The sequence below is a fragment of the Sceloporus occidentalis genome, unplaced genomic scaffold (genome assembly GCF_023333645.1).
Source record: "Sceloporus occidentalis isolate IW3139 unplaced genomic scaffold, rSceOcc1.0.p SCAF_9, whole genome shotgun sequence".
Taxonomy (NCBI): domain Eukaryota; kingdom Metazoa; phylum Chordata; class Lepidosauria; order Squamata; family Phrynosomatidae; genus Sceloporus; species Sceloporus occidentalis.
This window is the reverse complement of record NW_028316989.1, coordinates 7,526,989-7,541,498: the sequence shown is the minus strand read 5'-3', so window position 1 is coordinate 7,541,498 and position 14,510 is coordinate 7,526,989. Positions and strand designations below refer to the sequence as shown.

General features: G+C 39.3%; 1 protein-coding gene across 1 annotated transcript in view; it reads left to right on the top strand.

Annotated features, from left to right (window-relative positions):
• KCNU1 (potassium calcium-activated channel subfamily U member 1) overlaps positions 1 to 14,510 on the top strand; it is a 54,055-nt gene that overhangs the window by 19,322 nt on the left and 20,223 nt on the right. Inside the window, exons 17-18 of the mRNA XM_089538206.1 lie at positions 485 to 582; positions 5,571 to 5,670. Of these exons, the coding sequence (XP_089394332.1) occupies positions 485 to 582; positions 5,571 to 5,670 (198 nt within the window). The remainder of the gene's footprint in view (positions 1 to 484; positions 583 to 5,570; positions 5,671 to 14,510) is intronic.

Below are 14,510 nucleotides of genomic sequence, written 5' to 3'. Positions count from 1 at the left end.
CGTCCTGAATGATTCCATAAAAGTATACCCCCTCCACACAGAAAATGCTGCTTTCTAGGCAAATTGACCATGTGTTCATTTTGCAAACAACAAAACTCCAATCACAGCTTTTTTTTCTAGAAATAAAACATTTTCTGCACATGAGTTAATATTTCTACTCTAAAATATTATTTTACATGCAGAAAATGCTGTTTTCTGCATAAAACAAACATGTGCGAATTTTGTGCAAAACAAGTCCCAAACTGCAAAGATTCTTGTCAGTCCAGGATTCTTCTCATAAGGTTTCTCCATACTTGAAAAATATGTTTTTTGGAACATTAGAAAAGATTTTTGAATATTTTCCCATCTCGAATCCCGTTGTATCCAGAACCTAGAAATCTGGCACAGGATTGTTCTGGCTTATTATTGTTGTATCAAATATTTATACTATTTACTACTGTGTTAAGTTCAGTGCAATAGTTTTGACTCAGTTTTTGTTATCCAGGGTTCGAAATTATTGCAAGATTTGCCACGGTCACATCATGAATCCAGAACTAATTGGAAAGTGTCGTTGCAAAGGGCGAAAAGTTTTCTCAATTTCGGGTAATTTTGCATTCATTTCAGAATAAGCTAACCATATTTGAGAAAAAGAAAGTTTGGATCACTAGACTTGTTGCCTATCACCTATCAATAGGGTGTTTATTGCTGACACTGATGGAAAGGTATCATAACAGCTGATGCCCAGGATAGGATGAAGGTGTACCTTTCCTAATATCTGGATTTATTTATACCTTCCTCCTAATGTGTGCTTTTTTATTCACCATTTTTAACATTGACGAAAGCATTTTTTCATGTGCTTTTCATTTGTGTGTATTTTAGCTGTTCACAGTTTTAAAATGTACAGTTGGTTTTGCTGAAATTCTTTGCAAATATCACAAATGTGAGCATATCTGAGGCAAGGTATGCTTTGGCTAGTGAAATGGATACCTTTGTTGAGAGCCTCAGGTCAAATAAAGTAATTTTGTAGCCTTGCTTTATAGTGGCACTACCAACAATGCCCTCTTGGAATGATGCGCTTATGGATTGTCTTTCTAGGGCATTAGTCATTTTAATATGTCAGAAAGAAAGAAATGATTTTGTGCCACATTGAAAATTAATGTGGGAAAGTTGTGTGTGTGTATGCACCAAAGGACCTTAGGATTCCTATGCAGAATACTCCAGTAAGCATTTGTAGGTCCTCCAGCTCAAGTGTATGGCCAGTGTTTGTCAGACGTTGACCACATAGTTGCACTGGAGGACCTACAGATTCCTAGAGAGGTGTTCTTTCAGGTAAAACATAGTGTTTTAGTTGTTTGTGATTGTTTTCCCATATACCTGGGGGTCATGTGCCCCTAACCCCAGTTAATGTGGAGAGATGAGTGTATTAAAAAAGTGTATACTAAAATATGAATTTTGTATAGGAGAAGCAATAAAGTCTTTCAACCTACAGTGCGCCCTTACTTTACGTGGGGGGTCCGTTCTGGACTCCCCCGCATGAAGCAAATTCTGCCTATGCTCAAGCCTCATTTAAATGAATGAGGGCTTGTGCAGGCAGCGGTGCGGTGGCATGTGGGCACTATGGGGCACACCGCCCCTTCTCCCCATGCGGCTTTCAGCATATGCTGAAAGCAGCGTAAAGCACGTGTGTGTATGACGTGGACGCACTGTATAACAAAATTTGGACACAACTGAGCATGATGATGGTAGAAACAGAATAAAAATGAAAGTGACACATTTTCACATCCTTTGTGAAAAACGTGAAAGCATCCCTCTCTGATGAGAAAGAGAATGTATTATTCCACTCCCCTCCATCTGCCTTAATAAGCACACATATGTTGTTTGAATACACACACACACACACACACACACACACACACATATATATATATATGAAAATTCATCACCATCATTTATTTGTGGTCATAGAACAGTAGAAAATTGATTTACGTAATTTTAGCATCCTTTCTATGCCATTCTGATGAGTGGCTACGCTCAATATGTGTGGAAAGGCACAGTACCAGAGCAACCCACAAGGTTGCATTGTTTTAAAGGGTGCTTTTGAAAATCAGGCCAAGGATCTTAGAAAATTGCAAACTGCAATAAATTTGACTTGTACTGTTAACCCTAATCGGCAGCTGTCACTTCTCATTTTGGAACCACTTTACCAGCGCTTGTGCTGCTAGGCATGATGCCAGTCGTGTCTCACTTTCCATAAGACCTCTGCTTGGGCTCACTGATGTACTGAGCTGATACATCAGTACAGAGACCTACAAAACAGAGGCTTCTATCTCCAATGCCATTTCTAGTTATAGCTAAGGTCATTTCCACTACGTAGAGAATTGTTACTCACCTCTTGATACTGGCTATGCTTATTCAGCACTGCACCCTTCAAGAGTATATTCCTGAACATCTTTATTTCTCATCTCAACAGCAGATGGCAGGCAAACCCTGCTACTAACTTAGTTGCTTTGCTCCTTTGAAAATTACACAGGCCTGGAAGAACCGAGTTACCCACTGAGATTTCAGAATAACACACCTGTCAGCTTGCCCATACATCATATTCATGATAGATTATTATGATATGCTTCTGAAGGTCTTTCTCGCCATTGCAAGGGGTGGGTGGAGAATGTGTAGTTCTTCAGATGTTTAAGGTCTACCACTCCCATTAGTCCAGCCAGCATAGCAAACAGTTAGGAATACTGAGTGAACTACAATATGAACAGCCATCCTTAACCCCATCCCTGCTGTAGTGCTAACACTATATGTTTGTATCAATTTTGAAAGGGTACCGCAGGCCAGCAGGTCTACACCCTGATCAGTGCAGAATCTCCAGCACAGTGGTTCCCAAACTTTGGTCCTCCAGATGTTTTGGACTTCAGTTGCCAGAATTTCTGATTGTTAGCCAACTGGCTAGAGCTTCTGGGAGCTGAAATCCAAAACATCTGGAGGACTAAACTACAGCATCCCCAGAAAGTCGCTGTCCAGCTTCTTTTGGAAGATGTCCAGAGAAAGATACTCTACCATCTCTCTAGGTAATTGGTTCAATTTGATGAACCACTCTTATTATCAAGAAGTTCCTTTTAATATTCAATCAAAATCTACCCTTCTTCTACTTAAACCTATTAGACCAGTCAGGACTAGTTGAAAACAGGCCTGCCCCTTCCTCTTTGTGACAGCAGTCATGTCATCCCTCAGTCTTCTCTTCACCAGGTTGGCCATGCCCAACTGCCTCAACCTTTCTTCATATGTTTTGTTCCTCTTATCATATCTCTTATATCTCTTGGCCTTCTCTGACCCCTCTCCAACTTTATATCCTCCTTAGAAAGAGGTACCCAAAACTGAATGCAGTAGTTAAGATTGAAACTATATCAAGTCAAAGGCTTTCATGGCCGGCCTCCATCGTTTTATGCAGGTTTTTCGGGCTATGTGGCCATGTTCTAGAAGATGTTTCGCCAGCATCTCCCACCCTGAGGCCTGCCATTAGCAACAGAACAATACACATGAAAATCACTCCTGCCTTTCCAGGTCACACAATATATATACCCAACTCCTTTCCAGGCAAGCATTCTCTGAAGATGCCAGCCACAGATGCTGGCGAAACGTCAGGAAGAAACTCTTCTAGAACATGGCCACACAGCCCAAAAAACCCACAAGAAACTATTGAAACTATAGTTCTACTCTTGTGTTCCTTCAAGTTGTTTCCAACATATGCTGACCCTAAGGCAAGTGTATCATAGGATTTTCTTGGTAGGTTTCTTCAATTCAGGCTAAAATATTATTTAACTTCTTTGATACAGCATCAGGCAGTGGGGTCATGTTCACCTTATGATCAACAGTATCCTCAAAGTCCTTTTCACATATGCTACTACTAAACCATGTATACCCCAAACTATACCCATGCATTTGTTGTTGTTTATAGTCTAAATGTCAAATTTTGCATGTTGAAGTTTATTCTATTAGTTTCAACCTAATTTTCTAGTTTATCAAGCTTTTTTGAATTCTGTTCCTACTTTTTTTATGGGTTAGCAACCCCTCCAAGTTTTGTATCTTTGGCAGACTAGATAATAACCTAAAACATTAATAAATAATCTATGTCATTACTAAAATAAGGTTGAAGACAGGTGTAGGTCTTATCTAATTTCTAATTAATCTTCCCTATTCTCTAATTGAATAAAGCAATGAATAACTTTAGCAACTTTCTTTCACCTGCAAGTTTGTAGTTAGTTTGTTTTTCAGTGCAAAATTCACATGTATTGTGCTTGCACAGAAAACAGTATTTTCTGCTCAGAAAATAATATCATGTGTAAATTTTGTGCAGAATAAATCCTGGGTTGTGTAGAGTCGTATAAATCCAGGATTCTCCATGTAAGGGCTTCCCAACATTCGAGAATCATATTTATCAACCCTAGTAATGTCTCAGTGTGTTAGATATGGCATAATAAGTACCAAGCATATAGTATACACTAATTAGAGTTGCATCAGTTGCCTGGCAAGATCTTCCAAAGAAAATCTACTATTCACAAACTGCAGAAAATATGAAAATCCATCCGTATGAAAATGTGTGTTGTTTCCCTTTTTTACTATATCTTACAAGCAAATGATATAGGCTGACATCTTGCCAGAGATATTTGCCAGTATATGTCTTTTTTATAACCACTATAGAGAAAGATATCCACTACCTTCCTTGCACAATGTCCCTGAGCCACCTCAGATCCACCTCTACCTGTAGGAACTCTGTCAATATGGCCATGTAGAGGCCAGAGACAGCCAAACAGTCTCTGAATAGACCTCTATAACCTGACACACAATGATAACATCATCTTCCAGAACCTTAGGAGGACTCCCTGGTACTCCTGGAGTATGCCTTTGTTGTTGTACATCTGGCTATAGGGAAATCATTAGATGCTTAATGGCCATATCTGTCCACAATATGACTGTATTGGGAGGGAAACACATGAGAAAAGTAAAGCCTGTGGGAGAGGGACAAAACAGATTTCCACCTCTATGGAACTTTGTGCTCCATTTCCCATGTAGGATCTTGGCTATTGTGAAAAGCTTTTTAACTAATTTGGCTAATACTGAAAATCAACCACAATCTTGAATCCCATTTTGGAAGAAAGGCAGGATAAAGGCAGGCTATAAATCCCAAAGCATAAAATAAGCAACCTGGTTATTTGACCAAATCAGATCATTGGTCTATCTCATTGGACAGTGTCCAGGGCCTCGGGTAGTATTATTACCCAACCCTAACTGGAGATGTTAGGAACTGAAGTGGTATTTTTTCCTAGCAAAGCATGTGCTCTTCTTCTAAGGTGAAGCTTCCTCTTCATTAATGGTTCTGCCTTCCCACTGTTATCACCATAACTTGACTTGACAATAACATTGGATTTGACTTGGCAGCTATCATAAGTCTGAAGCAAATGAAGAAGTTATCTGCATATACTTGTTTTCTTGCATGAGGGAATGTCCAAAATGACTTTGTCTAGGCTCAGGTTTTTCTAAAGATAGTTGAGAAAACCTAAATAATGACTTCTTAATTGTTTTTATTTCAGATCGGATTAAAGCTATGCAGGATTATCTGACCTTTCCGGATCAAAGCGCAGCAAGAAGAACCACTATCCCTGAGACAGAGTTGCTTGGTGACATTGACAGGTAGAATAGCTGAGTCTCTTTCTTGGCTATGCAGGTTTTTGGAAATTTTTATGTGGGAATGAAACCAAAGAAAGATGGTTGTCTTTCTTGTAAAACCAGGATGAAAAATCCCTTTGGTACCTTTCTTACCATTGCAAAGGGGATAGATTTGCCTGGCAAAGGTTTGTCCTTGGTGATGGAAATAAACTGAATATATGAGTATTCCAGGCCACATTATTCCACTTCACACTGAATTCAGGTCTGGAGTTCTCCCTTCAACTGCCCCCCATTATCCCTCTGTGCTAGTTTTTTCCTTCCTCCTTCTTTGAAGAGGCAATGGTAAATGGAGCAGGCAAGACTTGTTACAGACTTTTGTGGGATTCATCATTAACCACATTGGACTGCTGAGCATGTTCAGGAACATCATTTCCTGCAAAGTGAATGAGAATTATAGTGAATGAGAAACAATACTTTTCTAAAGCGCTAGATCCAGTTCGTTCTTTGCGCAGATCAGGTTTGACACACATGAGCCAGAAAAAAAGCAGAAGGGTACGGCCAGGGTTTGTTTCTCTAAAACTATTATGTCAGCAAAGCACAAGGGACTGCACATTCTTAGTTTCAGTTCAGTGTTGAGAGCAGCTTTTGAAGCATGCTTTTTCACACCTTTATCACACAGTTTTTGTGATGTCCTATATGCCCCCCCCCCCATTTTTTATTTTCCTGACCAATTTCATTAATTTGCGGCAAAGGGGGAAGTGTTTCCTAATGACTGGATTAATTTTTGAGAAGAGGGTACAGACAACAAGTTTGGTAATTCTAATAATGGTAGTCTTATGGCTAAAATATATAAATGATTCCCCTCCCTTCCTCTTCCTCTTCTTCTTCCTCATTCCCTCTCTTTACAAACAAAACCTTCTGCTATCCATTTAAGCAAAAGGTCCTGCCTGAAAATATATATATATATATATATATATTTCAATCTATCAGTGTTTTATTCAAAACAACTGTTGAGAAGTAGATTAGTCTGAAAAAGACTAACTGTGAACCCAGTCCAGTACTTCAACAGCCATGCTACACTGATGATGTTCAAGGAAACCTATGTTTTCAAAGCATAGCAAAATAAAACCCTACAAAATCTATAGACCCTTTCTCCTATGAGAAGGTGGTATCCACAACTATAATCTTGTACTGAAAGAGGATTTGAACTGTATGAAATATTGTAGCAGAAGGATATAATGCAATGTTTGGATTACTGTAACACTCTCCAGCCACTGCCAGACTCAAGAATTAATACATTTGATGCTGCTTTAACTTCCATGACTCCATCTTATGACATACTGGGATTTGTGGTTTGTGGGACACCAGAACTCTCTGACAGAGAAGGCTAAATGTCTCACAGAACTACAAATCCTATAATTCCATAGCATTAGGCCATGGCAGTTAAAATGGCATCAAACTGCATTAAGTCTGCAGTGTAGAGGCCACCTCTGTGAGTTTGGCTGCCTTTGAAACAGCTCTGAAATTTCAATGGGTTCAAGACCCATTGATGTGTCTTGGGATGATGGAATAATGACTATGGCTGGTTACAATAACTGCTTTGTTGAAACAGCTTCACTGGGTACTGATCCATTTCAGGGCAGAATTCAAAGGGCTGGTTATGATCATTAAAGTCCTACACTGCTTGGGTTCAGATAATTTGAAATATGGTATTTCCCTATGCACCCCTGCCCAAATTTCATGTTCCTTGGTGGTAGGTTTGTCTTGGACAAGGATCAGATCAGGACCATAGTATTGGGAAAGGTCTTTAATAACTTTCCCTTTGATTGCCTAACTGAAATTCCCCCTTCCAAAGCTTCAATTTGCCCCCCCCCCCCCCGGTAAACTGAATTGGTATTATACAGTTTTGTTGTTGTTGTGTGCCTTCGATTCATTTCCAACTTATGGTAACCCTATCACTGGGTTTCTAGGGCTGAGAGTGTGCTACTCACCCAAAGTCACCCAGTTAGTTTCCATGGCCAAGCAAGGAATTGATGCCTGATCTCCAGTGTTGTAGTCAAACACTCAAATATCTTCCTAAATTCAGTTAGGGCAGTGGTAAATACTGGGGTGGCTATGGAAACACACCCTTCCCATAACTTAGAAACACATAGACATTCCCATGGCATTGATCCAACATTGTCAGAAGGGGAATCATAATTAAGTTTATAGCACAGTCTTCCAATCCCCTCCCATTCCCTATAATATAATTTGAAGAAGGGGGAAAGGTCCTCTCTCAACCTGCTGAAATATCATTATTAAAATGAGCATGAAAAGTCAATTATGCCAGAGGGAGGTATTTAAGAGAAGTGAGTTTCCATACTGTGGGATTACACCTTGGGGATTACAGATACTGCTGAAATCTTTGCAGCTGTTTAACTTGAAAGAGAAGAGGATTTTCACTCTCAGATCTTACACAGCCCTCACAAGGGGAGGGCAAACACTGAAGGAAGCCATTGTCCCTTTGGTCCTTGAAGCTAACTCCCACCATCAAATGGCAGAGAAGACGATTACTACAGTGAGGGATTATTCAGTATTATTTACTGTAGGCGACTCTCATCCTGTGGAACGCAGTACAGAGCTAGTAGCATTTGTGAAAGATAGACAATCAAGATTTTTCTTTTCCCAAAATGTTACCAGGTTTATTGCCTTGTGTACAGATACAGCTGGTGGAGGAGCATAGATGACATTGGAATCAAAGTGCTATTTCAGTTTTGCGCATAATATAGTAAAGATGCATTCAGGTTTACCACATTTAGATCCAAGCCTTTTACATATACTTTATGAAATAGATAAATAAATACAGTAGAATATGTTTTCATCAATAGTTTTAATAAGTTTGGCGAACGTTTTATTTCCCCTTATAATAATGAAACTTCAATCTGGATCCCCTCCATCATGGCCCTGTTTGTGGCGCAACCAATTTCCATGTTTAGATCACTGCAACTGGTCTGAGCATCTTGCTTTACAACATTAACATCTATTTGAAAATTTCAGTGGAGAAAATACTGTGGGGTTTTCCCCACTATTGAATGATACAGAATGAAATTTAAAACTCAACATACAGTATCTTTCATTGACTAAAGATGAACAAATCTGTCAATGTTGCTGGCTTCCTAGGTAAAAATTCAGTAAAACATGAATCCAGATTCTCACATTCTTTCTGTCCTGTTTATGGATAAAATTGTGATTTCGCATCTCTAGTTCTTTGCTGGACAGCACAGTAGCATCTAGTGTACAGCTAACCCCAATGAATAACTTCTTCAAAGGAGATCAAAAAACATTTCATCGATCAAACATTTCATCAGAAACTTCCTTCTTAGGAAACAGTGGCCATGTTGCTGGAGAAGATGAGAGTGGGTGCTCTGTTAACAATTCATTAAAACTGATTTGCAATCCTTCATCTGTTAAACATTTCACTGCAACAATTTCAAAATGTGTTATTTTAATCACTAAATACCAACAGCATGATTTTGAATGGCAATTAAAGGTTCTCATTCCTTTTTATAAAAAAAGCAAATGAAAAGTTATCAATAATCTCATCTGGCCAAATTCGATATAATTATAACCAGTATGAAAACCAGTATGTACTCACCTCCCATATAGTTGCCTAAAAGGAGGAGTCTATCAAGGGGGAAGGAAAGATGCAGCAGCTCTCATTCAGTAGCACAAAAATGCAGGAGTACACTAGGATTTATATCCAGATATTAAGACCTAAGCAGTCAAGGTACATTGCCTGGAGAGTGAAGAAGAATTGCTTCCTCCACTAACTCCAGGAAAAATTAGACAGCCATGCTAGTGAATCAAAGAATTGACTTTCTTGAAACAAATGCTTTTCTGTCCCAAATCCTGACAGACCAGAATCTGAACAGAATGGAGGTCCTGAGTTCAGCCTTTGTAAGCTTCAGTTCTTGCTGTTAACTGTCCTTGAGTCAACCTTGATCTGGGCCTGAGCCTACAAGACCTGAACAGAGGAGTAGAAGACTGGGTAGTAGATAAGACTATCTACTGTCTTCTACTGCTCTGCTCATTTCCATGACCTCTCTCATTGAGTGCACCCATCTGGCATGTAAGGCGTGCCATGGGAACACGCCCCATTAGTCCCTATGGGATGCACTGCCCCTTCCTCCCCATGCATCCCCAAGCCACGTAAAGGGTGTACACGTATGATGCGAGCACACTGTATAGTGTTTGCATATCTGCAGGTGAGTATATTCACCATGTTTTGCTTTGATATCATAACTTTAAAAAGTGCCTCCCTCCCTTTCCCTGCTGGATCTTATTTCTACCTGCACATTTTGGCCACTTTTTCCTTTTCACTTCCTACATTGACCTGCTCTGCTTGAAAGTACTTGAACATCTTAATAAATATCTGCATGGCATGTTATATAGGGGGGGGGGGAAACCCATCTGCTGCTGGAGGGTGTAAGGGAGCTGAGAGGGGTTTAGCATTTAGCTTTCATCCATGTTCAGTCTTTCTTCCATAGTGGATCATAAGTAGGCTTCCCAGCTTCTTTCTCATCCAGAAATCGATCAAACCAAATCCCTACATGATTTCTGAATGCTGACTGCATCATCTATGTTCAGTTTCTTGGGCCTACACTTTCCTTTCCTCATTCATGATGTCCATATCTTCTGTGATCATTGAATATTTTTATTGGATGTACAGCTGTTTGAGTGCAGGACTGGGATGTGGGAGCTGAAGGCCTGGAGGTGCAAGTCCCCAGTGGCTAACCTTTGGCCAATTACTTTCCACCTGCTGTATCTTTGAGAGTTTTTCTGAGCATGAAGTGGTAAAGAGATTCAAGTATATTCCACTGAGCTCATAGGAGCAAAAGAGAAATATAAACTTTATTCTTTTTTCTTTGTATATTAGTGAATCTCCTTTTGCTGTTGCTGTAATGTCTTGCATTTCATTTTGGTTATTTTCCCCCCATTCACACTGAGAAGATACAATTTTTTACATAAGATTCCACATGAAGGGGATACGCCAGCATACAATTACAGTATGGAAACTGTCATTTCATATAAAAAGGGGATACATGAAAGTAAAAGAGAGCAAGAGATCACTCCGGTTTTTTTAAGGACATAGTAGAAAACAAAACTAAATTGATGTTTCTTCTTAATTGAAACTTACCTAACATGTGGTTAATTGCTCATAAATACCTGTTTAGATGCCAAGGTGCAATTACAGCACACCAGTCTTTCATAAATCTCCAGGACATAAGATCTTACTCTTTGATGCTACTCATCAAACCCTGGTCCAAAGGCAGGATGAGCCAAGAAAAGGACATCCAATAAAACTAAGCACTCCTGCATTCACTTAATCTGGTAGAATGCATTGCACTCTTTATTAATGCGTAGGAGAGGCTGCGCAGGAGTCTGCAAAAAGGTCACTGATATTTTTGCAGTAATAAATCATGGAGGGGGGGAAAGATTTGCATTTTGGCTGTATAACATTCAGGGACGGATTAGAGAGAAAGGAAAATTCTTTGAAGTAATATTTCTTTGCTGACTTGTTTTATTAGCTCCCTTTTAACATGTTACATTATTGCTTATAGAATTTCATTTACTTGGATTGGCAGCTTGATAAATATGTCTATTGGCGATGATTTGGATTGCTCTGGGCATTAATATTATTAAAACCTGTCACAAGGAAATGTCTGAAAGATGAGTTACTGTAAAGATTACAGCACAAAATAAATCACACAGTGGTATTTGTTACCGTTTATGGCCTCTTGGAGCCAAGTCAATCCCTTTTTATGTTGCATTATTTTTCAAGTTTTTATAGCTTTACATTATATATCGCTGTCAGAAATGAACAGATGGGGTGTCAAACATGAGCTTTCTGAATAATTCCCACCCTCGGGTTATTTGTGTGAAGGACAAGTGTAAAACTCTGTTCTCCAGAAAAGGGAGACAGGCAGGGGTGGGTGAAATGTGTTGTTACATTAAAGAAGGCTCCGCTTTTCTTTGTCAGCTTGGACAAGGTGGTTTTAACTTCTGACCTTACCTGGCTTCTACCTCGTAGTGGGGCTTCTGAGAAACTCTGATATTATTTGCTCGAGGAAACTCTTTCTTGAAAGCTAAACAAGCCAGAAGGCAGCACCTGGCACATCAGACAAGATTCTTTCCCGTTTCTTTCTTCCTTTCTAGATGAATGGAAAAGCCTGTCCCCAAAATCATGGATGCTTTCCCATGTTACAATTAAGTATAGCACATTTCTCTGGTGCATCATGGAATGGAATTACATGTACCTTCCCTCAGTGGTGGCTTTTTAAGGAGTGGTTGGGACAGTGAATCTGCACTGGGTTTTTACACTGAACTTGAAAGGAGATATCCAAGGTGGTGAACCCTATCAGTAAAATTGGGTGCCACTATCTTTTCTCCAAGAATAAATATTTTTCAACGCTTTCTTCTCTATTTACATGTCAGCCTAAGTGGCTTTTTGGCTAAGGTTAAATAAATGCAGGCTAATTTTGTTGGAATATTTATCTTGGTTACATCGCAAAAGAATTAGGGAGAAAAATCAACCAAGGCAACAGCTAGGAATTAAAGACATGGGAGAAACAGAAAGCAGGCAGACAGAACCAGAGGACAAGGCTAAAGGCAACCACTTGGGGAGGACACAGACCCAAGGCAGCAAATGTTGCAGATCAGACAACAACAACAACAACAACAACAACAACAACAACAACAAGCATGGAAGACTTGGTATGCAACAACAACCGTAAACAACCATTATAGCTGAGTAGGAGCAATGCTATGGTTTTGAGATCATGGCATGCAAAATCTAAAGAGTGTATGTGAGGAGGTGGCATGGTCTTTCATATTCTCTGCCTTCACTCCCATCATATATATCAGCTTGGCAAGTCACACTAAGAACAATGTATTCTGGCCGTTTTTATGAAGACCATCAAATTGTCCCCACACTGTTGTTAGTCATGCAGGTCCAGGAAAGTAAAGCAGAAATACAAGAAACAAAGGGAAATCATAAGGGAGATGATGAAATTGTACATAGATGAGATTACTACCCACATCACAAGAAGACACCCACAAATGAACCAAAATGTGCAGAACTTATCACTCATATTAATGGTGGCTTAAAAAAGCATGAAGAAAATGTCACAGTGTGAAAGGTGTCTCAAGAAGATGTGACAGCAAGCAATATTAAACGGCAGAGAATTGTGTGATACAAATTGCTACAACAAATGTTCTGGAAGACCCCTTAGGCTATCTGAATCAGATTACAGGAGGAGGGAGAAAGCTTGTTTTCTGCTGCTCCAGAGAACAGGACCAGGAATAATGGATCCAAGCTACAGGAAAAGAGATTCCACCTTAACAATAGGAGGAACTTCCTGACAGTAAGGGCTGTTTGACAGTGGAGCACACACTCCTTCCTCGGAGTGTAGTGGAGTCTCCTTCTTTGGAGGTCTTTAAGCAGAGGCTGGATGGCCATCTGTCGGGGATGCTTTGATTTGGATTTCCTGCCTGGCAGGGGGTTGGACTGGATGGCTCTTGTGGTCTCTTCCAACTCTACGATTCTATGATTCTATGATACGTTTGAAGGATTTTACAAACTAGAACTATTTATTTATTTCCTAAATGGGGACTATATTTCCTAATGCGAGCCCACTTTAAGTCCACTTTAAGTAAATGGGAAGTCCACCTATCCTTTTCTAGGTTTTGTCTTTACAAAGAATAAATTTACAAAGCAGGACACTGGAAGAAGAAGAAAAAAAGTGATGTGATGTGATAGATGTAGGGTTCCTGCATATCAATATTGTATAGATTGTACAATGGACTTCAGGTATCTACTGGGGTTTGGTTCTAGGACCTCCTGTGGATGTCAACATTTATGGATGCCCAAGTCCTGTTAAATACAATGCCGAAATAAAATGGTCCCTTATTTAAAATGGCAAAATCAAGATTTGCTTTTTGGATGTTATACATTTTTTTTAATATTTCCAAGCTGTGGATGGTTGAATATGCAGATTTTACAAAAATCTCTGGATATCAAGGGCCAACTGTACAAAGCATACAGAGATCAATGTGAAGTCCCTATTCCCTGTTCCTTTTATGTGGAAAGATAGGGAATCTTTGCATCTGAGACCTAATAATATATTTGGATGAAATCCTAACTCTTTAGAAGCAGCCATGCACCAGGAAAAATCTACAAATCTGAATCTTCCCTTCCTAATCCAAGTGTCTAAGAATTAGTTGTTTAATTAGTTTTGCCCTGTGAGCCTTGTGTAAGTGAGTCTATTTATAACCTGGTCAGTTCTTTACTCTGGATTGAATATGTGGAGAATGACTGAAGCTTTATATTTTAATTACCGACAATAATTCTAAGAATTGCAAGTACATCATAAATCATGTCATAATGATCCTTATTTAATTGCTGAATGGGGACTCAGATTAAACTGTTGCAAAGGGTATTAGGAAGGAGATCTAGGTTCTCATAAGCACAGGCCTGCCATGTACCATTTTATAGGTTATGAAAAGGAAATGTGTGTTCTCTGGAAGGACAAAATCCTGAAGATTGTGGTGTGGATAGGATTTGCCCCATACATTTAATTAGCATTAAACTAACCACAAGATGTTCCATTTCATTCTTCTTAAAAGCAGCACAGTCTTTTATGAAGATATTTAGGGATATTGGAAAATGAACAAAACATTCACTCATCACTTAGTCAGTGTTGAATGAAAACATAACCAGAGTTGTTAGGTTTCCTTGTGAAAAACTTGGCTATTGCAGCCTTTGCTGAACCTTTCTGTCCATGTATGGTCCTGTACAGACAGGCCAAAATAAAGCTGCTTCGGGT